General features: G+C 50.0%; 11 protein-coding genes across 11 annotated transcripts; 3 read left to right on the forward strand and 8 right to left on the reverse strand.

Annotated features, from left to right (window-relative positions):
- Nucleotides 1-37: 37 nt before the first annotated feature.
- On the reverse strand, nt 38-2,976 carry N7503_003483 (uncharacterized protein; the record flags this gene model as incomplete). Its single annotated transcript, XM_057063030.1, has 11 exons — nt 38-815; nt 880-1,118; nt 1,183-1,480; nt 1,539-1,754; nt 1,809-1,877; nt 1,935-2,113; nt 2,172-2,279; nt 2,330-2,406; nt 2,463-2,570; nt 2,635-2,727; nt 2,796-2,976. 11 exons carry the CDS (start codon nt 2,974-2,976, stop codon nt 38-40), a joined length of 2,346 nt encoding a protein of 781 aa, XP_056923945.1.
- A 1,112-nt stretch (nt 2,977-4,088) lies between these two features.
- On the reverse strand, nt 4,089-6,606 carry N7503_003484 (DUF803 domain membrane protein; the record flags this gene model as incomplete). Its single annotated transcript, XM_057063031.1, has 2 exons — nt 4,089-5,611; nt 5,670-6,606. The coding sequence occupies 2 exons, from the start codon at nt 6,604-6,606 to the stop codon at nt 4,089-4,091; spliced, it is 2,460 nt and encodes an 819-aa protein (XP_056923946.1).
- An 827-nt stretch (nt 6,607-7,433) lies between these two features.
- N7503_003485 (WD40 repeat domain-containing protein) lies at nt 7,434-9,206 on the reverse strand (the record flags this gene model as incomplete). Its single annotated transcript, XM_057063032.1, has 1 exon — nt 7,434-9,206. One exon carries the CDS (start codon nt 9,204-9,206, stop codon nt 7,434-7,436), a length of 1,773 nt encoding a protein of 590 aa, XP_056923947.1.
- A 382-nt stretch (nt 9,207-9,588) lies between these two features.
- Nucleotides 9,589-11,150, reverse strand: N7503_003486 (proteasome regulatory particle base subunit RPT2; the record flags this gene model as incomplete). Its single annotated transcript, XM_057063033.1, has 4 exons — nt 9,589-9,842; nt 9,899-10,967; nt 11,024-11,089; nt 11,148-11,150. 4 exons carry the CDS (start codon nt 11,148-11,150, stop codon nt 9,589-9,591), a joined length of 1,392 nt encoding a protein of 463 aa, XP_056923948.1.
- A 727-nt stretch (nt 11,151-11,877) lies between these two features.
- On the forward strand, nt 11,878-12,699 carry N7503_003487 (E2 ubiquitin-conjugating protein UBC1; the record flags this gene model as incomplete). Its single annotated transcript, XM_057063034.1, has 3 exons — nt 11,878-12,138; nt 12,206-12,471; nt 12,528-12,699. 3 exons carry the CDS (start codon nt 11,878-11,880, stop codon nt 12,697-12,699), a joined length of 699 nt encoding a protein of 232 aa, XP_056923949.1.
- Nucleotides 12,700-13,312: 613 nt separating this feature from the next.
- On the forward strand, nt 13,313-14,642 carry N7503_003488 (TFIIH complex kinase subunit CCL1; the record flags this gene model as incomplete). Its single annotated transcript, XM_057063035.1, has 2 exons — nt 13,313-13,645; nt 13,713-14,642. The coding sequence occupies 2 exons, from the start codon at nt 13,313-13,315 to the stop codon at nt 14,640-14,642; spliced, it is 1,263 nt and encodes a 420-aa protein (XP_056923950.1).
- A 760-nt stretch (nt 14,643-15,402) lies between these two features.
- N7503_003489 (ATP-binding cassette family ATPase ARB1) lies at nt 15,403-17,297 on the reverse strand (the record flags this gene model as incomplete). The annotated part of the gene is made up of 2 exons (XM_057063036.1): nt 15,403-16,671; nt 16,752-17,297. 2 exons carry the CDS (start codon nt 17,295-17,297, stop codon nt 15,403-15,405), a joined length of 1,815 nt encoding a protein of 604 aa, XP_056923951.1.
- A 537-nt stretch (nt 17,298-17,834) lies between these two features.
- On the reverse strand, nt 17,835-18,777 carry N7503_003490 (HPP family protein; the record flags this gene model as incomplete). The annotated part of the gene is made up of 2 exons (XM_057063037.1): nt 17,835-18,407; nt 18,487-18,777. 2 exons carry the CDS (start codon nt 18,775-18,777, stop codon nt 17,835-17,837), a joined length of 864 nt encoding a protein of 287 aa, XP_056923952.1.
- Nucleotides 18,778-19,591: 814 nt separating this feature from the next.
- Nucleotides 19,592-20,584, reverse strand: N7503_003491 (uncharacterized protein; the record flags this gene model as incomplete). Its single annotated transcript, XM_057063038.1, has 1 exon — nt 19,592-20,584. One exon carries the CDS (start codon nt 20,582-20,584, stop codon nt 19,592-19,594), a length of 993 nt encoding a protein of 330 aa, XP_056923953.1.
- A 2,468-nt stretch (nt 20,585-23,052) lies between these two features.
- On the forward strand, nt 23,053-24,430 carry N7503_003492 (uncharacterized protein; the record flags this gene model as incomplete). The annotated part of the gene is made up of 2 exons (XM_057063039.1): nt 23,053-23,243; nt 23,302-24,430. 2 exons carry the CDS (start codon nt 23,053-23,055, stop codon nt 24,428-24,430), a joined length of 1,320 nt encoding a protein of 439 aa, XP_056923954.1.
- Nucleotides 24,431-24,961: 531 nt separating this feature from the next.
- On the reverse strand, nt 24,962-26,169 carry N7503_003493 (putative NAD binding Rossmann fold oxidoreductase; the record flags this gene model as incomplete). The annotated part of the gene is made up of 3 exons (XM_057063040.1): nt 24,962-25,665; nt 25,737-25,832; nt 25,887-26,169. 3 exons carry the CDS (start codon nt 26,167-26,169, stop codon nt 24,962-24,964), a joined length of 1,083 nt encoding a protein of 360 aa, XP_056923955.1.
- Nucleotides 26,170-26,392: the final 223 nt, after the last annotated feature.

Below are 26,392 nucleotides of genomic sequence, written 5' to 3' on the forward strand. Positions count from 1 at the left end.
TGTAGGCTATTTTCGTCTCTTCTAAATGGCCCACCTATCACAGCACAGTAAATGTGGCGTTTCCCCTGATATCATCGGAACTGCTTCCAACCAGCACGGTAAACTCACCCGGCTCAACAACATATTTCATCTTCTTGTTCCAAAGTCCAACATCCGCAACCTTGATCGGGATCTTAACAGTGGTAGTCTTACCAGCAGGAATCAAGACCTTATCAAAGCCCTTAAGCTGCCGGTTCGGCACAACAACGGAGGCAATTTCGTCAGAGATGTAAACCTGCACAACCTCGGTCGCATCGCGCGTCGTATCCGTATTAGTCACGTCAACACTCACCGTAACAGTATCCTGCGAAGACACTTTACTGTGGTCAATGCTGACAGTGCCATATTTGAAAGTGGAATAACTCTTGCCATAACCGAAAGAGTACCACGGCATGGGTGAACCGAGCGCATAATTATGACCGAAGACCATAGTTCCATTCGCATACTCCATGCCGGAGGTCCAGACGGAGCGACCGGAGTTCAAGTAATCGTAGTAGACGGGGAGATCTCCGACGAAATGCGGGAAGCTGACGGATAGTTTTCCTGAGGGGTTGTAATCGCCGAATAGCACTTCTGCGAGCGCGTTACCTCCTTCTTCCGATGGATAGAATTGCTGTAGCAGGGCGGAGGTGCTATTGGAGAGCCAGACATCTGTGATGGGCTTGCCGCTTGAAAGGACAACGATAGTTGGTACGCCTGTGTTGGCGATGGCTTGGATGAGAGGCCCTTGGGCACCTACGAGAGCGAGGTTGTCTTCGTCGACATCCTCACCAGTACTGGAAATTTTGTTAGTAAGAAGTTCGACTCTAATTATTTTAGCGGTTGGTGGGTATCACTTACGTTGCGTTGTAACTTTCCCAGAGTTGGACTTGATCGCGAGACCAGGTTCCTACAACGACAATGGCAACGTCGGACTTCTTTGCCGCCTCAATTGCTTCATCGAACCCAGATTCATCGCTGCTCCAGCGTTCGCATCCCTGGGCATAGTTGATTGTTGCTTTATCGCCAACTGCGGCTTTAATACCATCCAATGGGGTGACACCGCGGTACTGGCTTTGGTAGACGACGTAATCACCATACTAAGATAGTGGTCAGCACTTAAACTCGAAGCGGAACTATATCGACGGTTATTGTTGGACTCACGTTCATGAATCCATGAGCCATAGGACCAATCACAGCAATGTTACCGGACTTCTTCAGAGGCAGAGTCTCATCGTGATTCTCCAAGAGAACGATTGACTCTTTATCCAAATCTTTGGCAACTTGCTTATGCTCCGCAGTATTGATGAGGGAAGACCATTGGCTCTTCTCTGCAGCCGAGTATGGATTTTCGAAAAGACCCATCTCAAACTTCACGCGAAGCAGTCTCGTGACGGCAGCATCGACAATGGAGATGTCAAGCTTTCCAGATTTGACCAGTGAGGGGATCTTTTGGAAGTTACTGTCCATGCGTTAGTTCTATGTCTCAACTCAGTGGACAAGTAACCAGGGCTTCTTACAAAGAGCCACCGCCCATTTCCACATCAACACCCGCCTCCATCAGCTGCAGAGTCACGGAGTTCATGTCGATGGGACTACTTTGGCACATCTTGAAGTAAGAGCAAAGTCTGTCACTGCCACCAGCATCGGTCATGACGAAGTAATCGTATCCCCATTCTTCTTTCAGAATCTCGGTGATGGTGTGGTAATCGGCAACCATGGGTATTCCGTCGTAGCTATGGGGAGAATTAGCGTCGTCTGATATGGAAATCAACATGAGAGACAATCACCTGGAATAGGCAGTCATCACAGCCCATGCACCACTATCAATAATAGCGCGCTTGTAAGACGGCAACCATCTGGAAAGGAAAAATTGTTAGCATCCCATGTCATCGCCCATAGACCACTGAGCTCACGTTGTGCGCAACTCTCTTTCTCCTCCGTGGACTGGTCCGGTGTTTAACCCTTGCTCTGGATTACTGTAGGCCGCATAGTGTTTGACCATGCCCGACACATTCTTGCTCTGTATTCCCATGATGTAACTATACGCAATCTCGCCGGCCAGGAAACCATCCTCGGAGAATGTTTCTTCGACCTATAGCAGGGTTATGTTAGTCTTGCATATAGGATTAATGAAGAGCAATGATCCTTACACGTCCATAACGAAGCTCACGAGCCAGATCGGCCTCGGGTGCGAAAAGCTGATTTACACCCAATGCTCGAGCCTCGGTGCCAATGACTGCTCCCATCTTGCGGACAAGCTGGAAAATATTAGCGGCTTAATTTGGATTGGAAGGTAGCGAAGGCTTACACTGGGGTTCCAAGAACTTCCAATGCCAATGGGGGAGTTGAAAATGGTAGCATTGCCGATCAAAAAACCATGGATACCTGTCATGATAGTGCTTAGCTCGTGTCTTACTGTGTTATAGTGCTGGATTGCTCACCTTCCGATTGAACAAGAGCAGGAATACCAAGTGTGGTATTCTGCATCAAATAGTCCTGGCCCCGCTTGATATTCTCCGTCAACCAATCCCAGGAAATCGGGTATCCGACTATAGCGTGTTAGAATTTGATATTGCGTAGGGTTTCCAAGACGACGGAACGAGACATGCATACCATAGAACATGCCTGCCTTCTCTTCCATATTGGCCACTAGTCCACTGTAGTTGAATGCGCCGGTCGTATCGTCCATCCAATTGGTGACATCTCCTTAAAAATACAGTTAGGTCTGGAATGAAAACCATTTGTCTCATGGAAAACATGGCCCAAGAACGTACCTTGAATCAATTGAGCCATCTTCTCCTCAGTAGTCATCCTCCCCAGCAAATCTTCAATCCTTTTCTCTATAGGCGCACTAGCATCCTTGTAAAGCGGCGTGCTCGATATCGCTTTACCACACACCAATGCACCCAGTAGCTGCACGAGCAACAAGCCCCTCGAAAGCCCCTTGACAAGCATCATGAAGAAACGGATTAAAATGCCAGATGTTCAATTCTATCTTTGAGGCACAATTGCCCAGCTCCAAGCTCCGAGAGTAGGAATTAAAACTTGAATTTTCTTTCCTCCTGCAGATCAGCTCACGCAGGGGTATTCTCGCATATAAGCATGATCTATGCAAAGGAAAGAGCTCATAATTCCTTGTTCCGAGCTGCGGGGAAAAACGTATTTGTGCATATTAGATCGAACCTTAGCTCGAGTCCAGGAGCTATCGGAGATGAAACGATCACGGGTGTTTATACTGGCTAAGCATGAGTGGCTTAACGGGAATGAACTGGGGCCGCTAAGACTATAACGAGACGGAGCAAAATCCCCGCGCGGGGCATCGGTTACAGTTTTGTGAGTGAATGTGGGGTGAACTAATGTTATTGCAGGGGTCAGAGACCGGAGGGTCCGAGATGCTTACCACGCTCGTTGCAGATCGGGATATTATAGTTGAATTTCGGCTAAATTGGATATGCGTAAATGGTATGACCGAGGTTTTTCCGGGACCTTCGTGCCTTGAAAATTAGATGATGTAGGTTGACACATGTGCAGGGTATGTGTATGTACTTTGTGGCCGTTATTTTCCACCTATGACCGCATTCCATTGCACTTTTCCCGGTGGACTTGACGCAAAGCTTTGGAGGCGTATTATTGCGTCGCAACAAGGACTATGGAGATTTGAATAATGGCTGTCCGAGAATGAGGCGTCGTTCGGCTAAAGTAGAGATCGATGGAATGTACAAATGATGAGAGTTGGTGGCAGAAGCTTTGCGACAAAAAACCGCCAGATTGATCCCGAATATGAAACGGAGAATAAGAGAACGATCACAAATGAACACGAAACATATTAGATGCCTGATAAAGAAGAACATACCCCGCAAAATGCATCGCTTATTACAGACCAAGGTCTTATGCCATCAGAAGTGGAAAAAGGGAAAGAAGACACCGTGCCAAAAAGAAATCACGGAAGGGTGTATGAAAAGAAGATAAGCCCAGGACGAGGCTGCATGTATGTATAATGTGAGTGACCCAGCCACTCTGCATGTACCACAGATTTACTCTGTAGGGTGAGAAGCTCCCCCTTGCTGTTATGATCGAGATTCGGGATCGACATTGGTGCTGTCGTGATTACCACTTTGAGCAGACGGTGTCTCGCCATCCTGTGGTGTCACAGTTCCTTGCGTCACTGCACTGCTGTCGACACTCTCGTGATTTTGAGTCTTTCGCAGTGCCCCACCTAGCCAAGCAAGCCCACCACTCCACGAGTCGCTGAAGCTACGAAGACGAGTACCCTCTTCGTCTGGTTTCGGAGCTGGCGTGTTGTAAACTTCCGTGGCAAGGGCGGGAGTAGAGCGGCCAGCCTCTGCAGACGGATCGACTAGGCTCGTAGCAGACTGAAGCCGTGCTGTAGCCAGCGTAAGAGGAGTGTCAACCCGATCGATCTCACCGAGAGGGCCTGCATCTCCATCATAGTCTCGATACAAAGCATCTCCAAATACGCCGTCTACTTGTCTTCGGCGTCCGGCTTTCCGCCTACCAGAACGATCCTTGTAAGGGCTGCCTTCACCACGTCGAAGAGATTCCGCAACCACAGCACTGAAGCCACCCGAGAGTGTGGGAAGAAGTGGACCAGGGGAGAACCTATGCGAAATAGAATTTCGCAAGACACGTTTTGTAGGCGTTTCAAGAGCTGCGTGGGCTCTCTCAGCAAGATGAGGCGAACCGCCTACAGCAGGTGTCGAGGCTCTTCGAAGAGCTGTGGTATTAGCACCAGGTGACAAGTCATCTATTCCCGGGGCTGGAGGGAAGCGAAGAAGCACTGTTGACTCCTGACCTGTGGCTTCTCCATGTGCTGGGGGTGTCATCGGGCGGTGGACCTCGGGGTCAGATTTGGGGGACGCGAGAGCCTGATCCTGAAACTCTACCCAGGGGTTGGACATGCGAGATGGAGGGCGCAGTGGTGAGGGATTTTCGAATAAAGGGCCCGAGAGGGCTGAATCAGCAGTCAAGGAGCGCGTGGGTGAAGATGGCGCTGCCGAGAGAACGCCTCGTGGTGTGGTGTCGTTGTCATCAACTCCTTCAATACCTTGACTGGTTAAAGATCCTGCAGGTGAATCTGCGCCATCGTAACCAATTCCAGGTGTCTGCAACGCTTTGGCCGCTCGCAAGGGCTGGTCCGGAGGGGACATATCAACCCTGTCACGATATCTTTCACCATTTGACAAGCCAATTGCTTCTTCCTCGTCCTCGGTTGAGAATGTAGACTCGTCATCAGAGCGGACCCTACCACTTGTGATAAAGTAAACTCCCAGGAAAGTCATTAGACAACCTCCAACAAACTTTCCTGCACGGGCAACAGACATGGATTCAAAATCACGGTAGAGGACTGCACTTCCGACGATCACAGAGAGGGTAAAAAGCACGAACTGGGTCGGAATCACTTGTGTGGAATCAAAGCGTTGCAGAGCCCGATTAATGTACTTGATCTGCATCAATGCGCTCGAAATCAAAACGAAAACAAGTAGATATGTGATAGGATACGTGATGACGTGCCATAGGGTAAATGACAGTAGGGAGGAAACACCCTTAGTAGACAAAGCTGTGTATCCACCTGTGATAAGTTGTCAGCATTATGATCATAATATAAACATTGGCAATCAAAAACTGACCAAAAAGTGCCACCAGTCCAACATCGATCAGAATTGAGCGGGGGCCATATTGATAGCTGCCCCACATGAGAATAACAATCAGCCCGATAGTCAAACCCATATAAAGCTCAAACTCCCAAGTGGTAATTCTAGCCCAGATCTCATCAGGTCCAAGTTTCTCCTCGGACGACTTGGCGCTGAGAACAACCACTACGGCACCGGCAATGGAGACCAATACGCCCCAGAAATCTCGGCCTCGAAACTGTTCCTTCAGCAAGCACGGTGCAATGACGCAATTTGAGATCAAAGCTACCACACCAAGTGGTGACACAATCGATGCCGGCGCAAAACCGTATGCCATGAAATTACCTGTCTCTCCAAGACACATCAAGATGATACCAGCCCACCAATATGGCGATCGAAGATAAGACTTTCGGCCTTCCGAGTCGTCGGGGCGAGCGGTGCGATCAGACGTAAAGGAGGCACGCATGTGGTCTTCCGATGTCGAATCACCATTGCGACGACCAGAGATGGTCTCGTTCTCGTCATCACGATAAGCCTCGAACTCGCGGCGTTCGCTGTTACTGCGACGGTTCCGCGGCGGCAATCTCCCCCGGCCACGAGTCTGACCTCCATTCTCTCCTATGGTCCCATATGAATTTGACGACTCTTCCCCAGATTGCGTTCGGCGCCAGCTATCTTCTTTATGGAGCTTATCGAGTTCGTATTCATGGGAAATTCGAATGTGCGCATAGCGCTGGATATTGAGCGCCAAAGAAATCAGAACATTTCCGATCAAAGCCGTGACGATACCGATCAGCGAGGACCATTGGTGCATTTTCCCTTGGTCGTTGGGGGTTTCAAAATGGGGTACGGAGGTAGGAGTGGATGTTGCGAAATGGGGATATGGCGTATAGGAGGCGACGGTGTATGAGGCAGATGTAGACGACGCGATCATCGAAGAAGCGAAAGAGGAGAATGAGCCCATCCCCAAGGGCTGCTGGTGGGAGGCCATCTAGCCCTGTGGAATTAAGTGATCCGCGACAAAGTAGAGGCAGTCGTATCTGATCGACTCAACCGATAGGCAGAATCGGGGTACCGACCGAAGCCCGGAGTCCTCCTGGAGCCGCCCAAATGACAACGGATTATTGTCGACTCTAATAAGCCCAGGGATAAACGGCAAGCATATCAAGTTGCGAAAGACTGCATTTTTAGTCGTCCAGAGAAGATCTGGAGAATTTCTAGCAATGACGAAGTCTCTCAGTCGCGTGTGGAGGTTTTATTGAAGTCGGCAGCAGACGGAGAAAGCTAGAGCGGAGAGGTGCTCATGTCAGCACTAACACCAACCACGGCCTTCTCTCCTTACTCCAGACTAAGGCGAAAACAATCTAATCTACGAGTTCCCTCCAGTGAAACATGGCTCATGCCGGAGCTTACGAGTTAATGTGAGGTCAAAGCCCGCAAAGTCGTGCTCCTGTCATTGGTTGCTGGGACGGGCGAGCATCCTAGCGGTGATTGACAGCCTCTTGCAAGACGTCATGGAGCAGATGAAAGAGGGGACATTACTAAGAAACAAATGCAAGGAGCAGGACGCACAGCTTGTGTCATGTAGTCGGTCTGGATCTCATTTAGAAGGCAATACCAAAAAAAAAATACAAGTGCCTGAAGATGATCGGGTTTGCGACATGGTAGTCCGTCTTTGTTGCTGTTCCTATGGTTAAGCACCCTATCAATCATCGCAATGAGAGATATTATATACAAATGACCAAGCTTAGTTTTGACATATCATCGTCGTGCTTTCTTCTTTTCCGGTCCGTTTTCTTCCTCGTCATCACTGACCTCAGCGTAGATTGCATTGGGTTGCGTCTCCTTGTATGCCCTAGTAAAGATCGGATCCTTCTCGGCCTTCTCAGCGTATTTCAACAGAGCCTCGCGCGGATCTTCATCGCGCATGGAACTGAGTGGGATACTTTCACGAATATGCTTCTCATCAGGCTGGGACTTTCCAAAGGGTGTGATAGCTGGCATATGGGGTCGGCGGGGATCACGGGAACGGCCTGAGGCTGTCAGACCGACGTTGGGGTGCCGAGCTGAATAGGTTGCCGAGGAGTATTGCGGCACGCCGTTAGAGCCAACCACCACCGAGTCGCCGGCAAGACCGCTCGTCAGATCCGTTGTAAGGGCAGCGTTGTCGTCCAAGTGACGACGCTTGGGCGCCTTGGACATGACCAAGGCTGCACCCTTCGTCGACATCGTTGGATTGTAGAGCACATGGGTTTCGGCATTGGCAGAGCCAGTTAGAATTTGGTTAAGCTTCTCATGCCATAAGACAGTGATGAGTGGCGATCCAGGGGTAACAGGAGTAATGAGCTCCGGTCTCAGAGTTGCCGGGTTGAGGATGTGCAGATGTCCAGTCTCTGAGCCCACGATGATATTCGCAGATGTCGGAGAGAATTGAATATTTGAGGTGGGGAAGCGAGAAGATGTCGAGGTGTGGGTAACAGTTGTGACCGGGGTCTTGAACTTCCTGGTATCCCAGAGCTTGATCGTATCATCGCCGCCTCTGCTGACGACAAGCCGCCCATCGGAACTAATATCCAGTCCGCTGGTCCATGTATCTCGGGTATGAGCATCCCGCACTTCGGCGCTAGGACGTCTATAAGGCCCATTCCCACTCCACATGGTCAAGCTTCCATCAAGAGCGGCAGTAACCAGAACGTTCGATCCGCCTTGTTTGGGGGAACCCCAAGCAAGAGCGGTCATCTTGGTCCGGCCAGCAGACCCAGCAACCTTTGATTTGTGCATTATCACCTCCTTTTGTGACCGGCCCACATTGGCGTCCCAGATTCTCACCGTGCTATCCGATCCAGCGGTAGCACAGAGATTATAATCAAAGGGACTCCAGACTCCAGTGGTTGCCTCTGCGATATGGCCTTTGGTATTGTTTAGATCGCGTAGGTACATATCTCCCTTGGCAAACTCTGTCAACGTTTCACCATCTCGGCTGAGGATTCGAGGTTGCGCAGTCGCGGAGACCACTAGAACATGGCTCGGCGAGAGTGGGTTGAATGCGGCATAGTGGACAGCGTGGGTGTCCTGTGAGGCAGACGTCTTTTTGGCGGAGGGATCGACTGATTTGAATGCGCGAATAGTGGAGGGGGTCATAGAAGCAAAGTCGTGAAGCTTCAGAGTACAATCGGTTGAACCTGTCATTAGTCGAGCTCCTGAGGGATCCAGCGTCATAGTAGTGACTGCGCGCTCGTGTGTCTTGAGAACCATTTCGTGGGAAACAGGAAACTCGTCTTCGTCGTCTGAATCATCAGAGTCATCGTTATCGTCAGAATCCTCATCGCTCTCTTTTGGTTCTTGTGGCCTTCTCTCTTCCTCTGCATGGCTAGGCGCATTTAATTCTTGCGTTTCATTGTCTGCTAGTGGTTTGGCCGCAACCTCAGTCCTCTTGGACCGATTGATCTGCGACTCAACATCAATCTCCTTCTCCTGCTTGCCAAAGCCAGAAGGAAAAAATTTCTTGAAGGCTTCCTCGTCAAAGTCGTCCATTGTTGGTGATGTGAGATGATGATTTGGCGCAAGTTCTGATCGCGCTGATAAGGCCGAGCTTGTTTGCTGTGTTTGCACCGAAGGTGGCGATCACTTTTATGCATATAGAGACGGGGCAGTGACGCGACATTGTAGGAAGTGTCAAGTGGAAGACTTCACTAATCTAATATTGCAGTCTAAGTCGGAGTGTGTTTGGCTTTATCTGAATTGAGCATTTTACTAGTTTAGTGTCACAACACTACGATGATTGATATACTATGAGTGTATGCCATTCGTCCATAAATTCGCATGCGGTCCATTAAAATACACAGATCAATGCTCGAAGACAACTCCACCGCACATGTCGATAGCGTACATTCCCCGACAGGGCACGGGTCGGCGCTTACAAGTAGAGTCCTTCGACGGGGCCACCGTCCTGCTTGGTCTTCATGATGCGCTCGCGAGCTGCACGGAAGTCATCCATCTGGACTCTCATACGACGCTCTCTCAAAGCCATCAGACCAGCCTCGGTACAGATGGCTCGAATATCGGCACCGGAGAGATCGTCCTTCTGGTTGATGAACTCGTCCAGATCCACATCATCACCCAGAGACATCTTAGATGTGTGCAGTGTGAAGATCTTCTTCTTGGTGTTTTCTGTTAAGACAGGTTAGTGGGGCTTCTCATGAGGTTATGAATAAAGTAGTACTTACGGTCGGGGTTCTCGAAGAGAATCTTACGGTCAATACGACCAGGTCGAATCAGGGCAGGATCCAGAGTCTCAATCTTGTTAGTGGCCATGATGACCTTCACATCGCCACGGTCATCGAAACCATCCAACTGGTTAAGCAACTCCAGCATGGTACGCTGGATCTCTCGCTCACCACCAGATGTTGAATCGTAACGCTTGGTACCAATAGCGTCAATTTCATCAATGAAAACGATGGACGGGGAATGTTCAGCGGCAACTTGGAAGATCTGACGGACCAAGCGCGGTCCATCACCCAGATATTTCTGGATTAGCTCACTGCCGACAATGCGAAGGAAGGTAGCGCTGGTTTGGTTGGCGACGGCCTTGGCCAACAGGGTCTTTCCGGTACCAGGAGCACCATAAAGGATAACACCCTTCGGTGGCTTGATACCCATCTCCTCGTAAAGCTCAGGGTGTAGTAATGGCAATTCAACCGACTCACGGACCTCCTGAATTTGATTCTCCAGACCACCAATATCGGCGTATGACTCTGTGGGGGCCTTATCCAGCTTCATCACCGACACCAGCGGGTCCGATTCCTCGGTCAGAACACCAACAACTGATACCGACTTGTGATGCAAAAGAATGCTGGCGCCGGGCTCGAGAAGATCCTTGTCGACGAAGGACATGATTGATACGTAGTACTCGGGGCCAGTAGCACTGGAAACGATGGCGTGGTCATCGTCAATCAACTCCTCCAAGTTACCCACACCCATAGGGCTTCCTCGCATGTCATCGACTCGACTTCGCTCATCCGCATTGCGGTCCATCACATCCAAATCACCCGACCTGGCAGGGTCCACGTTCCCTTGAGCCTTGGATTTGCGCATCCGCTCCATGTTCTCAACATATTCCTCCTCCAGCAGGAGGTGATCGTGGACTCTCTGCATTCGAAGATAACGGAGCTTGCATCGCGAAGTCGGGTAGATGTCTGGCAGCTTGGAAGCTGTGCTGGGACCGGCAGCCTTGCGCTTCTTCTTTCCGATGCGGGTGGTAGGGGGTGGAGGTGGCTCGTATCTCGGCTTGTCCTTCTGCAAGTTTCGGGCGTCAGAGCTGGTTGAAAGACTGAGTAACATAGGAATCAAACCTTCTTATCCTTATCATCGCGACCATCACCACCTGGGCCACCGCCCATGTTCGACTGCTGGTTACCCTATTCAATAAATTGTTAGTGGATGCGAGCTGAATGCCGAGTAGACAGGGTGACGAACCATGTTTGTAAGCCAGCGGGAGGAACGCTGTCAAATCCTCAAGGGAAGATCCGCGGATAATATAGATGGATGGGAATATCAAGCTTTACGCAAGATGGAGATGGGAAGTGAGAGTTGGGAGAGATGGCTGTCAATACCGTTGCGTGTTGCAGCTTCGGGGTCCGCGAGAGCTGGCAGCTGTTGCCATGTGCACGTGACATGTCATGCCTCAGGAAGTAAGTGGTCTGCGTCATTGGTGCCTTGTTGCCTGAATCACAGTGCCCGCGGTCCCCGGGCGCTAAAACGTTCAACATGCGGGACCAAACAGGATATTCAGCTTCGGACTGGACTTGATAACGCTTGATAGTCTGTGCAGGCCAATTTACAATTACAAGCATTGGACTCAATATCTGTCGAATCCAAGTGGAGCTGTCTGAAAGCTGCGACTGGAACTGATCGTCCCTCATAGTTCCCCTCCATTGGTAAGGCTCTCAGGATCCCCGTTATTTCTAGTTGTTTCACCCCAGAAACAAATAGATTGTGCTGTACTATTTTAGAAACGCACATGGGTGTTCTTTGGAATCTTCTGTTGATATCAAATTCCCAGATTTAAGCTTCGCGCTGTACCTTTTCCTCTCCGGTCATTTCCTGTGGCTGGTAATTCCTCACACGATCACCTACGTCCCCAAGGCACAACAATTTAATTCTGTTTATAAAAGCTATTTCTTGTTGAACAAATATCCCACACACCATGGCCAGCAATCGAATGCGACGCATTGGCAAGGAACTGGCCGACATCCATGCCGACACCAAGTCTCAGATTACGGCTGCGCCCGTCAACGAACAAGAGGACATAACACACCTGCGCGGTTCTTTTCCGGGACCCCCAGGTACGCCTTATGAGGGCGGTACATACAACATCGACATCAAGATCCCAACCGACTACCCTTTCCGGCCTCCTGTTATGAAGTTCGAGACCAAAGTCTGGCACCCAAATGTCAGCAGTCAGACCGTACGCAATTGAGACCATCACATATGTTGTCACTCAAAGTCAAATCATACTAATTATGTATATGCAGGGTGCTATTTGCCTTGATACTCTTTCCAGTGCTTGGTCGCCTGTCCTCACCATCAAATCCGCACTGCTTTCCTTGCAATCCTTGCTCAGCACACCGGAGCCGAAGGACCCACAAGATGCCGAAGTGGCCAACATGCTTCTGAGGACACCAAAAGAATTCGACCGTGTTGCGCGACAATGGGCTACGATCTATGCTGGTGCCCCCTCGAGCGGTATTGAGAACGGTGGTCAAGATGAACCAGAGGCTGTTCACGATAATTTAGCTCAGTAAGTGCTCGCGGCTTGTCAATTTGGTGAGCCTATATGCTTACCTTTCATCCTAGATATGACGGATATAACAAAGAATTGGTCGATCGATTTGGCAGTATGGGTTTCGATGTGGCTCGGGTTGTATCAGCGTTCCGAGATGTTGGAATCGATCGGAATGGAGGCATGGATGCTGAGCTGTCAGCAGGTCAAATGGGCGACATCACTAACCGCCTGCTTGGAGAGTAGCCCTAAATGTGGGCATTTATGGTTGATGATTGAATGAGCGACGAGAGATACTCGTAGATAGGGTTGGGAGTGGTGAGATTATACTTTCAGTAATCTGTAACTTATGCATGCATGAATGAAAGCAACCAGTAGCGGATATTGGTATACTGTGTCCGAATTTTCATGTTAACTTTAGTCGAAGCTTCTAAAACTCTTGATCCAGTTGAGACATTTACATTCACTGCATCCTTGAATATATCCTGCGCTCACATTGAATGACTATATCTGATGACGAATATAACGGATAAAAATCACAGTGAATGCCAGGTGAGCATAATAATCTAGAAATTAAAAACTAATGTCAAATCATTCAAGAGTATCACCTTTGTCATGACATTAATGAAAATACTTTGTTGATAGGGTTCCTTATCGATAAGCGCACGACCTCAAACTCGCCGCAGCGAACTTTGTTTCCACTATAGTGAATGTCTGCGCAGCTTGTAGGTATTTCTCCAATTACCCTCACCTGCTCTTAACCCGGAAGACTTTGAGATAGAAGGCAAGAGATACCTATCATACACCTGTCAGCCATTCGGTCGTCGCCCCGCAGCGCGCAGCTCGGCCTCCGTCCAACATGATCGAGGATGACATTTACCGCACCTCCTCACAGTTCCGACTATGGTCCTACACTGAATCATCTCTCAGCGCTTTACGTGAAAAGACAAATATAATAGCAAGTGGGCGAGTACGAGCTGCCTTACAGAGAGCTCGTTCCACCCAACAATCTGCCACGCCGTCCGCGACTGGAACACCCCAGCCAGGGAGCGATGGCGAGACGAAGAAACCAACCGAGAAAGAGATAGAGTGTTTGACACCAGAGGAGGAGCTTGTTCTGGTCCGATACTACTGCGAGAAGACACTGGAGTTAGGTGATACCTATAAGCCACCGCTTCCAACAATGGTTCGCGTAAGTCAACTTGAGGTCCCATTCACAGCACCTTGCCTTGATCTGACCACATCACTATACATGACAGGCGACTGCAATCCAATACCTCCGCCGCTTTTACCTAACCAATTCTCCGATGACCTATCACCCAAAATCCATCATGGCATGCGCGCTCTTCCTCGCGACCAAAACCGACAATTACTATATGTCCCTAAGGCAGTTCGCAGACGGAATCCCCGGCGATACATCCACAGAAGACGTTATATCGCCTGAGTTTCTGCTCATGCAAGGTCTGCGTTTCACATTTGACGTCCGCCATCCTTTCCGTGGACTAGAAGGTGGCGTAATGGAGCTCCAAGCTATCGCAGAAGGACAAGGCGCACCGGGACCTCATCTTCTACACCAAACACCGCACCAACTCCTGCAAGGAATACAATCCATTGCCCCCGCCCCATTCCCATCCTCCTCATTATCAGATCGCATCGCCCGCGCGCATGGCGCAACCCGCGAGACCCTTAAATCCGCTGCCCAAATGACAGACGCCTATTTCCTCTACACACCTTCCCAGATTTGGCTCTCGGCCTTCCTCCTCGCCGATAGACCCTTGGCTGAGTTCTATCTTGATACTAAGCTCGGTGGGCCCCTCACACCAACTACTGATGGTAGTACGGACCCATCAGATCTTCAGAACCCCCTATACGAACTGCGGAGTAAGCTTCACAAAGTCTTGACCGACTGCTCTGCTCTTCTACAGGCATACACTACTCTCTCTTCGGACCCGAATCAAATGAAGGACTTGAAGAGGATCGCCAAAAAGCTCTATCACTGCCAGAATCCCGAAAAGGTTAACCTGGCTCACAAGCGTGATTCTGCGCAGCCGCAAGCTGTGTCGAGCCAGGTTACTTCTGAGAGTGAGTCGGAACGTCTGGCCAAGAAGCGGAAGTTGGAGGAGAAAGCACGGAGCGGCGCTTCGGATATCTTTGGTCCTGAATTGGTCACGGAGCGGACTAAGCAATGATTTCAGTCTCTTGTGGCTGAACTTTGAGGTGCAAGCTGCCCTAGCCATGATCTCTTCACAAAACAATCACAGGGCTCGTGAATTATCGCTCAAAAACACTAGATCTATTAGTCTTCAGCCTTCATTAAGAATATATGATTTACAACTACCAAGTATTTTCTACAAACAAGTTGTGGGAAGCAAACCATTCCAATTCAAAATCCGAAGAATCCGTAGATACATCGATCCAGAACACAGAAACAAGAACTAGCCCCACCCGGATCGCCGTCCAGGTATAAGAACCAGTTACTCTATCAAACAAGATGCAAATCAAGAAACTCTCAACACAGATGGAGGTTTCCACATCATATATTGAGAAAAGAAAGGTTGGGGGGAGTCATCAACAAACGTCTTAAAGCAGGCAAGGAAAAGAGATAAAATAGAACCGAACCAGACCGAACGATCACAAGCCACCCTCTGATGCCCAATTCTAATGGAGGTGCGAGGGAGAAAAATGACCACCGATCTAAGTGAGATAAGAAAAAACAAACGAAAAACACAAAGGGAATCAAGAACCAACAACGTATAGAGGTGGAGAGAGACCAGGGTGGCTCGAGCCGTTACTATCTCGAGTAAGACTCGACCGACCGATGGGGTTTCCGGGTTGTGGGTTCCGAACTTTTTAGAGCGCGAAGCATTGTAATTCCTTCGATTCTCGTCTAGCATTTCGTCGTCATCAAGATATAAAATGAAAAGGGTAACAAGTTGTAACCGAGACCGCTTAAACGGCACCAGCGGAAACCATCTTGTCACGGAGGTGCTTCTTGTACTGGCCAATGCTGCCGTCCCAGCGACGGACAGTCTTGTGCTCGCAGACCATGATGTCCTTGGCGATCTTGTCAAGCAGACGGAAATCGTGAGACACGACGACGACACCACCCTGGTAGGCGTTGATGGCATCAGCCAGGGAGTCGATGGTGGGAATATCGAGACCGTTGGTAGGCTCGTCGAGCAGAATCATGTTGGGGGACTCGATGGCCAGCAGAGCGAAGACGATACGAGACTTCTGACCCTCGGACAGGGTACCCATGATGGCAGTCTGGGACTCACCGCTGAGACCGTAGCGGCCCAGCTGCTGACGCCAGTACTGGTAGTCCTGGGACTTCTCGGGGAAACGGTCACGGACGAACTCCAGGGAGGACTTGGTCAGGTCGAGCTGCTCAGCAGAGTGCTGGCTGTACAGACCGAGCTTCAAGTGAGTGTGACGGGAGACACGACCACCGATGGGGCTGAGCTTGCCGGTCATCAGACGGAGGAGAGTGGACTTGCCAACACCGTTGGGGCCGACAAGGGCGGTACGGGAGTCCATGTCGACACCGAAGTCGAGGTGCTCGTACAGGGTGTCGGCCCATTCTCCGGAGTAGGAGAAGCTGACATCGTCAAAGGACAGGACGGGAGGAGGCAGCTTCTCGACATCGGCGAAGCGGAAAGTGAAGACACGGTCGGGGATGACGGGCTGGATGAAACCATCGGCCTCCATCTTGTCGAGAATCTTTTGGCGGGACTTGGCCTGACGCACCAAGTTGGCGTAGGTACCAGCGGAGGCAATGAACTTCTTGATGTGCTGGATTTCCTCCTGCTGCTTAGTGTAGGCCTTGGCCTGGTTGGTCTCCTGCTCGGAGCGAGTCTTGTGGTAAGAGTCGTAGTTACCACCGTAGTACATGAGCTGCTGCATGCGCATATCAATCATGGTGGTGCAGACACCGTTCAGGAAATCCATAGAGTGAGACACCAGCACCAAGGTGCGGTCCCACTTCTTCAGGTACTCCTCGAGCCACACACAGGCCTCCAAGTCCAAGTGAGCAGTGGGGTCATCAAGCAGCAAGAGCGAGGGCTTGACGAAAAGGGCCTTGGCAAGGGCCACACGCATACGCCAACCACCGGACATATCCTTGGTTTTCTTGTGGATGGTGGTCTTGTTGAAACCGAGACCAGTCAGAATCAAAGAGGCACGCATCTCGAAGGTGGAGGGGTCCATCTTGTCCATACGCTATGAAGTATGTTAGTCTCGATTCCAGACTGGGAAAACCGGAATTGGAGGTTTTTTTTCTCTTGCAGGAAATCACTTACGTCGTAAAGATCCTCCAGAATAGGGTCCTCAGGACCATTCTCCTCGAGGATGTCCTCGGCCTTCTTCTCCATAGCGGCCAACTGGTTCTGTGCCTCACGGACAACCCACTCAAGGGCACCGAGGTCACTAGGGGGAGCACCCTCGTTAAGAAGGTAGATATCAATGTGTTCGGGAATAGGGTACTCGCGCTGGGCGATAGACTTGAGGATGGTGGACTTTCCACATCCGTTCTCACCGAGCAGACCGTAACGACGACCGAAGTTGAGCTCGAGAGTGGAGTCGGTGATGAGGACCTTGCCGTGGAACACCAGGGAGGCAGAGGTAATCTTGACATCGCGGGAAGCCGGCAGCGAAGACAGGACACCGGTGGTGACACGATCGGACAGACCGTGCTTGTCCATCTGCTGGGTAAGCTTCTCAACCTCCTTCATCTTCTCGTCGGTGGTGGCAGGCTGGTCCTCGGTGGACTGAACCTCCTTCTTGGACTTCTTGTCGCCGGCCTCAGCGCGCTTGGCCATACGGGCGGCCTTTGAGGCAGAAACCATTGTGACGGTTATGTGTGTGTGTTTGTGGAAGAAAAAGTGAGGGTGGGAGGGGGGTGGGAGGACGGAGGGGAAGTGGAAGACCCGTAACGAAGAGATTGAGGGCAAAAGAAATGCAAAAAGACTGAGTGGAGCGTCACTGGCGGGGCGGAGAGTAGAGGGGCGAGAAAGTTGGGTGGGGAGTGCCTGAAAGCCCTTATCGATAGAAAACTCTGGGATCTCTAATCCTCGACGTCAGCGTCAAGAATAGACCTTGTTCCAGATAAAAATTCGGATGGAGAAAGGAAAAATCAAATTGAAAACTTTGATCTTTAATGTGGACTTTTTGTGCACAAACCCCCTAATTACTCGATACAAAAGTCCAGTGAGAATCAAAAAAAAAATCTCTACAGTGGGCCACAGTGAATACGCTGATTGGGAGTTCCGACGTCACCGCACAATTTAATCTTGATGCCTTAGGTGTCAATTGTGGTTTGCCACTGATAAACCGTCACCACTGTCGTCCCTTGACTATACAGATATGCATCCTCTTCACCACCATTATATACGTTCTTGGATCTTTCCTAAAACTTTGCGCTCCATTGCGGTCAGGTATACTCCATCCGGAACCAGAATTTCGCTTCGTCCCACCACCAGCTGTCGTGGTTCATTCAAGCTGTCCTCGTATTGACTGGGAAGAGAAAGAGCTTCCTTATCTTGCTTAACGTCTCGGTTTTGCGATCGCGAGAGAGGACGGGATGTCCACCAGTATAATGGGAACCGCCGGTGGATATTATTAATTAGCAGCGCCGCAGCCTGCATAAGAGTGACACCCAAGATTACCACTGGGAATAGGAACCAGCCCAGCCCTACAATTTGGGAATTGGTGACGGCAAGTAGCGATGTGGCACCCGCCGGCGGGTGTACAGTATTGGTGAGAACCATGAGGAAGGTGGTTAGCCCACAGGACAAGGCACCTCCAAGGGAAGTATAGTTCTCGGCGTTCGGGTTTAAGGCAAAGAGCTTGGAAATGCTCACGCCTACCAGACAGGCAATCATCTGGCTGAAGAATGCGTTTCGCGGCTGTGCAAAAGGCGAGTCGATGGCACCAAATTCAAGAACGGCTGCAGCACCCTAGTTAGAAGACATCCTGATTAGCAGAAGCCTAGTGACAATGTGCAGTCACTGACCGTGGTAGAAGCTATCAACTTACAAAACTGCCTAAAATGGCTGGAGCATCCCGAGTCTTAAAGGATGGCACATGCTGGGAAACAGAGGCCACCAGGGCCACGCCACAGAATACACCGATGAGAGACCAAATGGCAATAATAACGTTCCCAAGCTGCTTGGGTGGTTCAGCACGATAGCCCATATAATGGGCCACGGGCCTGGATACCAAGTGCCATTTCGGCGCTGGAATGAATGGGTTCAAGTATCGATCAATATCAAATTGCCATGAACTAGCTCGGGAGAGCACCCCTGAGGCACCCGTCGACTCCGCCATGAGGAAACAGGGGAAGACAGATCTACAACCATTCGCTCAGGAAGAACTATACCTTTTACTCCCTGTTCCAACGGTCCCAGAGACTGTGAAAGCAGGGCAAATATCAGCCTTATAGCAGTAAGTTCTCAAACATAGACATGGCAGCATTGCACGAAAGGGAAGGGGTACCCGGACCCTCACCATCTAACGCGTCAGTAATTGAGATATCTCCGCGGACTTGCCAGCTCAGGCATAAACGTAGGCTTTCCCCTTATGTACATAGTCCTCATCCATGTGCTCCATCGTAATTGACGAACTACCACTCATGAGATTTGTATTTAGTAACAGAAACTCCATCGGGTGTTAGTGGCTTGGCATTTGATGATGTCATCAATGTTTTAGGATCATCTTCGATCTATACGACGTTAGTGACCCTGGAACTAATCGAAGGTTTGAATTTTTTGCGTAGGGACTTGGGAGCTCTATTAGTTCCCAAAGACCTATATTTGGATGTGCAAATCTCGGTGGAGACAAGATAGCGACCAGCCTTGCATTAGCTGAAACCAACCAAATGCACACCCGCCCATGTGCATGTGAATATGTGTTCATATTTGAGTGTCCGGAAGATTAATACTCAATTTGAGACAACAATCCCGCATTTAAAGGCTTTTGACATATGTCTAGCGAAACCAAAAAGCAAGAAAATCATTATTCAGTTCATAAAGTACAATGGCACCAATAAATACCATCATTCGTGACCACTATACCACAATAAACAACATACTCCTTCAGCGATCTGGGTATCAACCGCGCAATGTAACCCCATTCAACCTCTTCAAAACCCATCAATGTTCCTCCAATGCACCTCCCCAGCCGTCTGAAACGGCAAACCCACACACCAAGCCCGCGGATACTCCATCCCCCACTTAGCCATAAGACTCTTCAAATCCGCCTCGTTCCCAGGAACAACATTAACAAAGATCCGATCCCCATTAGACATAGGCTCCGAATGCACCGCTCCAACTTCATCCCCAACCCGGAAAAACACATACTCCCCCGGCTGAGCCTGCACAACCTGGTAGCTTTCTAACTCAGTTATAAGCCGGGTCCTCACCGACTCCGCAGCCGTGGCGCACCCAATACAACGCACAGACGCGCAAATGTGATGTGGGTTCTCGGCCCGCACGGAGCGCTTGACCTTGCGTTCGATTTCGCGGGCCACGGGACTAGATTCTGGGTTTATGAACAGGGTTCCGGGGCCTAGGAGGGTTGTGGTGAGTTTCCAGTTTGTGGGGTTGGGTGTTGCGGATGTTATTTGGGCAGGTGGGGCTGGGAAATCCTCTAGTAAATGGGTGAGGTCTTCACTTTGGCGTCGTTGTGGAGTGGATTGTTTCCTGGTGCGAGTGATATTGGGGAATATATTTAGTGAGGAACGGCGACGGTGTTGTGGGATTGTTGGTGGAGATGAGAAGAATAGGTCGTCTGTGTGCCATCTTGGAATATCGAAGTCGTGATTGCCCGTGTCGGCGCGGACAGTGATCCAGTAGTTGGATAGGTTGTTTGTTGATAGGAAGTCGTGAACGAATTCCAGGAAGGAGAGTAGAGGATCAAGTAGTGATCCGTTGATCGTAGCATCAGCCCAGGTTCTGAAGGATGACGGTAAAAGTTCTGGGTCGAGACTCAAGAGGGGTCCACAGTAGGTCCATGAGGATGTGGTCTTAAGGCTGATGGAATCCTTCTCAGACGCCGTGGCCTTTCCATTGTAGGGATTATAGTATTCAAGGTCAGATGGTAAGATCTTGAAATCGGGCAATTGACTAACATCCATAGTACGGAATGTTTTTTGCCTGGACGTTTTGTGTGGCTTAGTCCATTTATAAATAAAAGAAAATGGGGTTAAGGATAACTGTGCTGATACATATATTATGCTCCTGCAGTCTTTAAGCGGTCTGCAAATTGGAAAGAGCCTACCTCGGAATAGTTAATCTAGTTGCTCGGACCTTACCCCCTCCTGCATGACAACCATGTGGTCAGCATGGTTGAGCTGCACGGAAAACGTGGCCCCGCCATTTCACGGTGGTAACACCTTGAGAATCTAGCAATAAGATGTCAGAGAGCCGCTGATGCTGACGTAGGAACCAATGAGGATCAAAGCAGCGTTTGGGGCCAGATGTGGCGGTTCTCGTCCATGTGGATTAGTGATTCTGAAACACTAGTGACTAGTGGAGTTGAAACCTTACGCGACAAATGGAAGAACCGGCTCGCATTTCGTGTTCATCTCTCGCAATGGAAACCCGGTTTGGTGATGTTTTTTGCATTTGGCCCCCATTCAGAATCACCGTGCAGATCAGAGGGTCTTATCATCTATAGCGGGGTTTTGCTCGTGTACGAACTCTCCATCTCCAAGAAAATTTCAATTTCGGTAATCTCGGGGTTTGCCATCTCTTACAATATATTATGACTATGAGCTTCGGACTACGAAACAAGAGTACAGGTCTAGGGAGTTAGCCATGCAGCCTTAGCTGCATCCCAAATTTGAGCAGTGCAGTGCGACAAGGCTGTCACACTAACAATGTAAGAGGGGTCATCCGCTCTTATCGACTTTGCTCCCGGTGTAGCCTTGGCCATTCTCATTTTGAACAGCTCTTATTGGGTGTTCAATGATGGCGCATGGTGATTGCCTGGCTCCTTCTGTACCGGGACACATAATAACGGGACTATGCATCCTGTAGCTAGGTGTAATGCGTCGTAATCACCGCAGCCCAATGCAGCCAAAAGTCCCTTCCCAGCGCCACACTCTTCCCGAAGACTAGGGTGGCAATAGGTTGAACTGAAAAAGGATATAGTTTAAGGGTCCAATCACGCTGAGAGCGCATTGATATAGCTCCCGTGGTCTGAGTCCTGCAAGTGAAACCTCATTTTCCTTCGCAAGCTTCAAATTATACTTTGTTACACACTTGGCCAAGGCTTATGCACTTACCCTGGCTGTACAGGTTACAGCCTAATCTCATTTGCAGGATTCGAACGGTCGTTCAGCATTTCCTCATTATGCAGCTTCCCAAATCCTAGCAGGTTTGTAATAAGGCGAAAGAACGCATGATGCGATGAGACATGTCGCCTGGTGTCAAAGATACAAATGCTGGCCAATAAAGTGTGGATCAAATTGCCATTGCCCTGATTTCAGGGGAATCTAATACAAATTCCTAATTTTCGGTATGCGCAAGGCCTAATCTTAGATAAAGACATGGCATCATTGCATTGAATATGTCACTGCTACTGTGCAAACAATCAAGATCTTACATGCCCTGATGATTTGCCTAATAAAGCCTTGTACTCCCTAGGTAGGGCGGCACGACCAACACATCGCTGATATGATTTGTTTCTCAAAAGGATGCTGATTCATATCCCAAGACACAAATGATGATACATTCAAGCTACCCATTCTTTATGCTTAGAAAATTAACTTTACCCAACAATAAAGCACCAAGCTTTACACTACGATGATATTTCAGACTTTAAGCGGCATGGCCACGAGCCTACAGACGATTGAATATCACTTCTTAGTACTTACTTTCTATTCGGCCACAGAGATACTTAAGAAGGGTTGTAATCTATGCACTCCTGATCAAGAAATCATGTGATCGGATGATATTGAAATATAAAGGTGCCTAACTCACCGACATTCAATCGAGCACCAAATTATGTTATTCCAACATGGTCAATAAAATTCGCTCTAAGCGAAGAGAAGTGACTTATATAGAGGTGAAATTTGAAGACGAAACTGGATCAACATCTAAACTTAGAGGTTCATTGCTAAACGAACCTTTTAGTACTCAGGTAGCTATAGCCTATATGTACTCGATTTCCTCTGCTGGGAGGGGCTTTTCTATTTTAGCTACCGCCGCTTTTATGAGGGCGCCCAGAATCATGCCACTGGTAGATGACTCTGAGCGTTCATTGGACCTCACTGGTTGACCACGTGACTTGTCTGGGTCAGTCTACACTCAGACCATACCTAAAGAAGGCACTTGCCCCACAATAATGTTTACTCTGCGACTACTTCTTGATGGCCCTCAATTTTCACCAAGCTCCTCCTTTTCTGGAGGTGAATGATCTTCAAAGTCTCATGCCGCTCTCAAGGTAGCACACTCAGCCATAACGACGCAAAATTGGAAGGCATAGACCCGATAAGGTCACAAGTGCATCCTGATCCCAGTCCTTCGGGATCTAATAACTACATTCTCTTCCTCAATTACCACTTGTTTCCTTACCGCTGCAAGGGCTTTGAGCACTACAATGAGCGCTCAAGAGTTTTTGGCCAATGTTGAAAGCGGCATCGTACCTGTGACCTGCCATGAGGATGTCTTACGGATCGCATTCATCTATCTAGATGAAGGGCTGTGGACCGACAACGGGGTGTTTGATGTGGTGGAGAAGCTACACGCGCATGGCTGGTCCTTTGGCCAGGGTGAGTTACGCTTTAACCGGTAAACTTTCTCCTACTATGGTAATCTCTAATAGCACTGTATAATTAACAAATAACAGTACCCTGGATGTATTCTACCTCGCACAGCTAGCAGCAGCCATCTACCGCCATTCCTCCCAACTGGAAGGGGACTTCCCTACCTTCTCTGAATTCCCTGCCTTCTACACAGCCCACCACGCCCTCCTGCACTCCTCCGCCTGGCGCTCCTACTACTCTATCAACTTCCTCGCCCAGCGCACCACAGCGCGCTTGTACCGCCTGCCCGACCTCAAGGACCTCCCTGACTCCTCCTCCCCACTATGCCAGCCGTGCCACAGTACGGTCTCCGCAAACGTCCTGAAACTCCCCCGCTGGGCCTACACTGTCTCATGCACGCGACGCAGGCAGCCCTCTCTGCCATTTGTAACTCTTACTGTAGTAGCCCTTAGAACGCTAGAGGCAACCATGACACGCCTGCTCACGGCCCACCCCAGCGCACCACCCTATTCAGAATCACATGCGCGCTTCTGGCTTGACTATTTTACTCCTGGTCTATCTTCATCTCGGCTACCTAAGAAAGCTTCCCGGGAAGCATGGGGACCTAATAGCTTTGGGATATTGGTCGCGCAGGGAAAGTATGATATACACAGTATAGAAGCAGAGTACCTCGCACAGGTATCGGGGGAAAAGGTTGCCGAGGGAGATGGCGAGTCAGAGCAGGTGAAGTGGTGTGGATTGCCCGATGGAGGGATTGGAGAGCAGGCGTGGTGGAGGGGTTGGGAGGAAGAGGTCGGAAGTGAGGAGGAGGTAGAGTTCCTAGCCGCTGTTGCGGTGGAGGAGACAGTTGGACTGGGACTCAAAGGAATGGAAATGGATGAGTTGGACTTGTCAATCCGGTCACATATACTACTAGCGGTTATGCAGGCTGCAGTGATGGACAAGCAGGAGAGGGAACGTTCCCTAGGGGAGCTGGAGAAGCGGATGGTGCAGAAGGGGAGGATTAGCGAGGAGAGGGCAGGGAGGTGGGCCAAGGAGGCCTTGGAAATCATGGAGCCGTATGTACGCATATGGCAGGGCGTGTGGCCTGGTGCAGAAGAGAGGGAGGAGACGCTGCGGCGGATCTTGGTGGAGAATGCGCAGCTCTTTGCACGCTGGAGGATGTCACCTCTTTTAAAGCAGTTCGCTTTTGAGCTAGGGTCGAGGGAGTAGGGAGTCAGACTACCATTACGACCACTATACAATCATTCGAAAGGTGTGTAGGTATGTGTATACATACTGGCTACTGATCCCTTCCAACTTCCAACTGGTGCTTCTCCTACGCATCCGTCCCCAGCCCACGGGGCAGCATGGATTTCAGATCCCAATCCACAGTGCCCATATCGCCAATCTGGTCGTTGGCATCCGTGCCTGCACGAGATACACCTTAAAAATGGAGCTTTGCACGTGATGGGACTAGTGTTGTTGCATTTTATTGATGACGCTTGCTCAGGCCGCTCACCCCTACAGCAGTACGCTCAGCAGACTCAGTGAGCGAATTAGGGTGCTCAGATCTACTCAATGAGCAACAAGCGGCAAGGGCTGACCACTAATACGGAAAGAGAACGCCAAGAAGTGGCAGAGGGGATCAAGTACATACTGTGGGAGGAAATTTCATATGTAATTGGCTGAGTAAACCAAATCCAACCTTCTTTTTATCTACCGCTAATCATAATCTCGTTGCTTTTCATACATAAATGTTATTCAAACATCCACAGTCCGGCCAGTCTCCGAGCTCTCACGAGCCAGTTCAATCAAGCGGATAACCTGAGCAGCCTCCTCACCGCTAGCAGGAAGCTCACCCTCACCAGCAAGAGCACGGGCAAACTTCCGGTAGTACTCGGTGTAAGTAGGGGGCTCAACAGTAGGAACAATCTCCTTGACAGGCTTTCCGTCCTGGAAGGTAGTCAAAGTACCATAACGCTCCTTAGGTTCACGTCCATATCCATTGTCCTCGGGCATGACACCAGCCTTAAGCTGGTCCTCCTGGATATCGAGGTGGAACTTCTTGAAGCTTCCCTTCTCACCACGAATCCAGAATCGCAATTGCTCCTCCTCAGGGCTAACGACTGTTGCCTTGGCGGTGACCAAGGTGCCGTTGGCGTAGTGCAGCAGTACGGTGAATGAGTCCTCGAAGCCGTTGGTGTTCACTGCGCGTGCGGAGCCGACGAAACCGGTTACGCGCTTGGGAAGGCCGAGGAGGTGCACGGCTTGGTCTAGGAGGTGGGAACCGAGATCGTGGATGGCAGATCCGCCGGGCACGACCTTGTTCTTCCACTTTGAGGCATCAGCAGCGGGTTCCTCGGGACGGTGACGGTCGAAGTGGGTTTCGAATTCGGAGATACGGCCAAGAGAGCCGTTCTTGACGAGCTTGGAGAGGGTGACGAAGTCGGCGTCGAAGCGGCGGTCTATTTCAATATGTTAGTTGGTTTGCAAAGGTGGCAGATCGGGTTGGAGGTGGGGTCGCGCGGTGACGTACTTTGGTACACGGCCAACAATTTGTTCTGCTTGTTCGCGATGGTGACGAGGTCGGCAGCTTCCTTGTAGGTGGGGGTGAAAGGCTTCTCGCAAATAACTAGATATCGCAATTTAGATAATTTCCTCTCAATTGGGTCATTTGAGTACGAACCGTGCTTGCCCGCCTCCAGCGCCGACTTGCACAGAGCAAAGTGGGAGTCCGGAGCAGTGGTGACGATGACAATGTCGACAGCAGAGTCCTGGAACAGCTCCTCAGTGGTACGGTAAGACTTCACGCCGGGGTGATCCTTCTCTGCATCATCGTTGGCCTTGGGGGTGCGCTGCACGATCGCATGGAGCTTGAGCTCCGGGATCTGCGCCACGAAAGGAATGTGGAAGATTTTGGCACTGAAGCCGTAGCCAATGATACCGACATTGAAGGTCTTGGAGGCCATGGTGAATTGATTGGAAGTGGAATGAGTGTTGGGAGTTATGAAGATGTGGGATGGAAAGGGTATTTATATAAGCCCCCCCACGGAAATGCAGCGCCGATGCGGGGGAAGGTCCTGGCGACGGCAACCTTTGGCTCGGGCGGAGCACCTGACAAATGCCGTAATACCGTTTCTTGTCGGCCTCCCGATGTGGCAGGTCGGCATCTTTTTTTTCTATATCTGAATA

This window comes from Penicillium pulvis (assembly GCF_028828015.1).
Source record: "Penicillium pulvis strain IBT 33274 chromosome Unknown contig_1_segment0_segment0, whole genome shotgun sequence".
Taxonomy (NCBI): Eukaryota; Fungi; Ascomycota; class Eurotiomycetes; order Eurotiales; family Aspergillaceae; genus Penicillium; species Penicillium pulvis.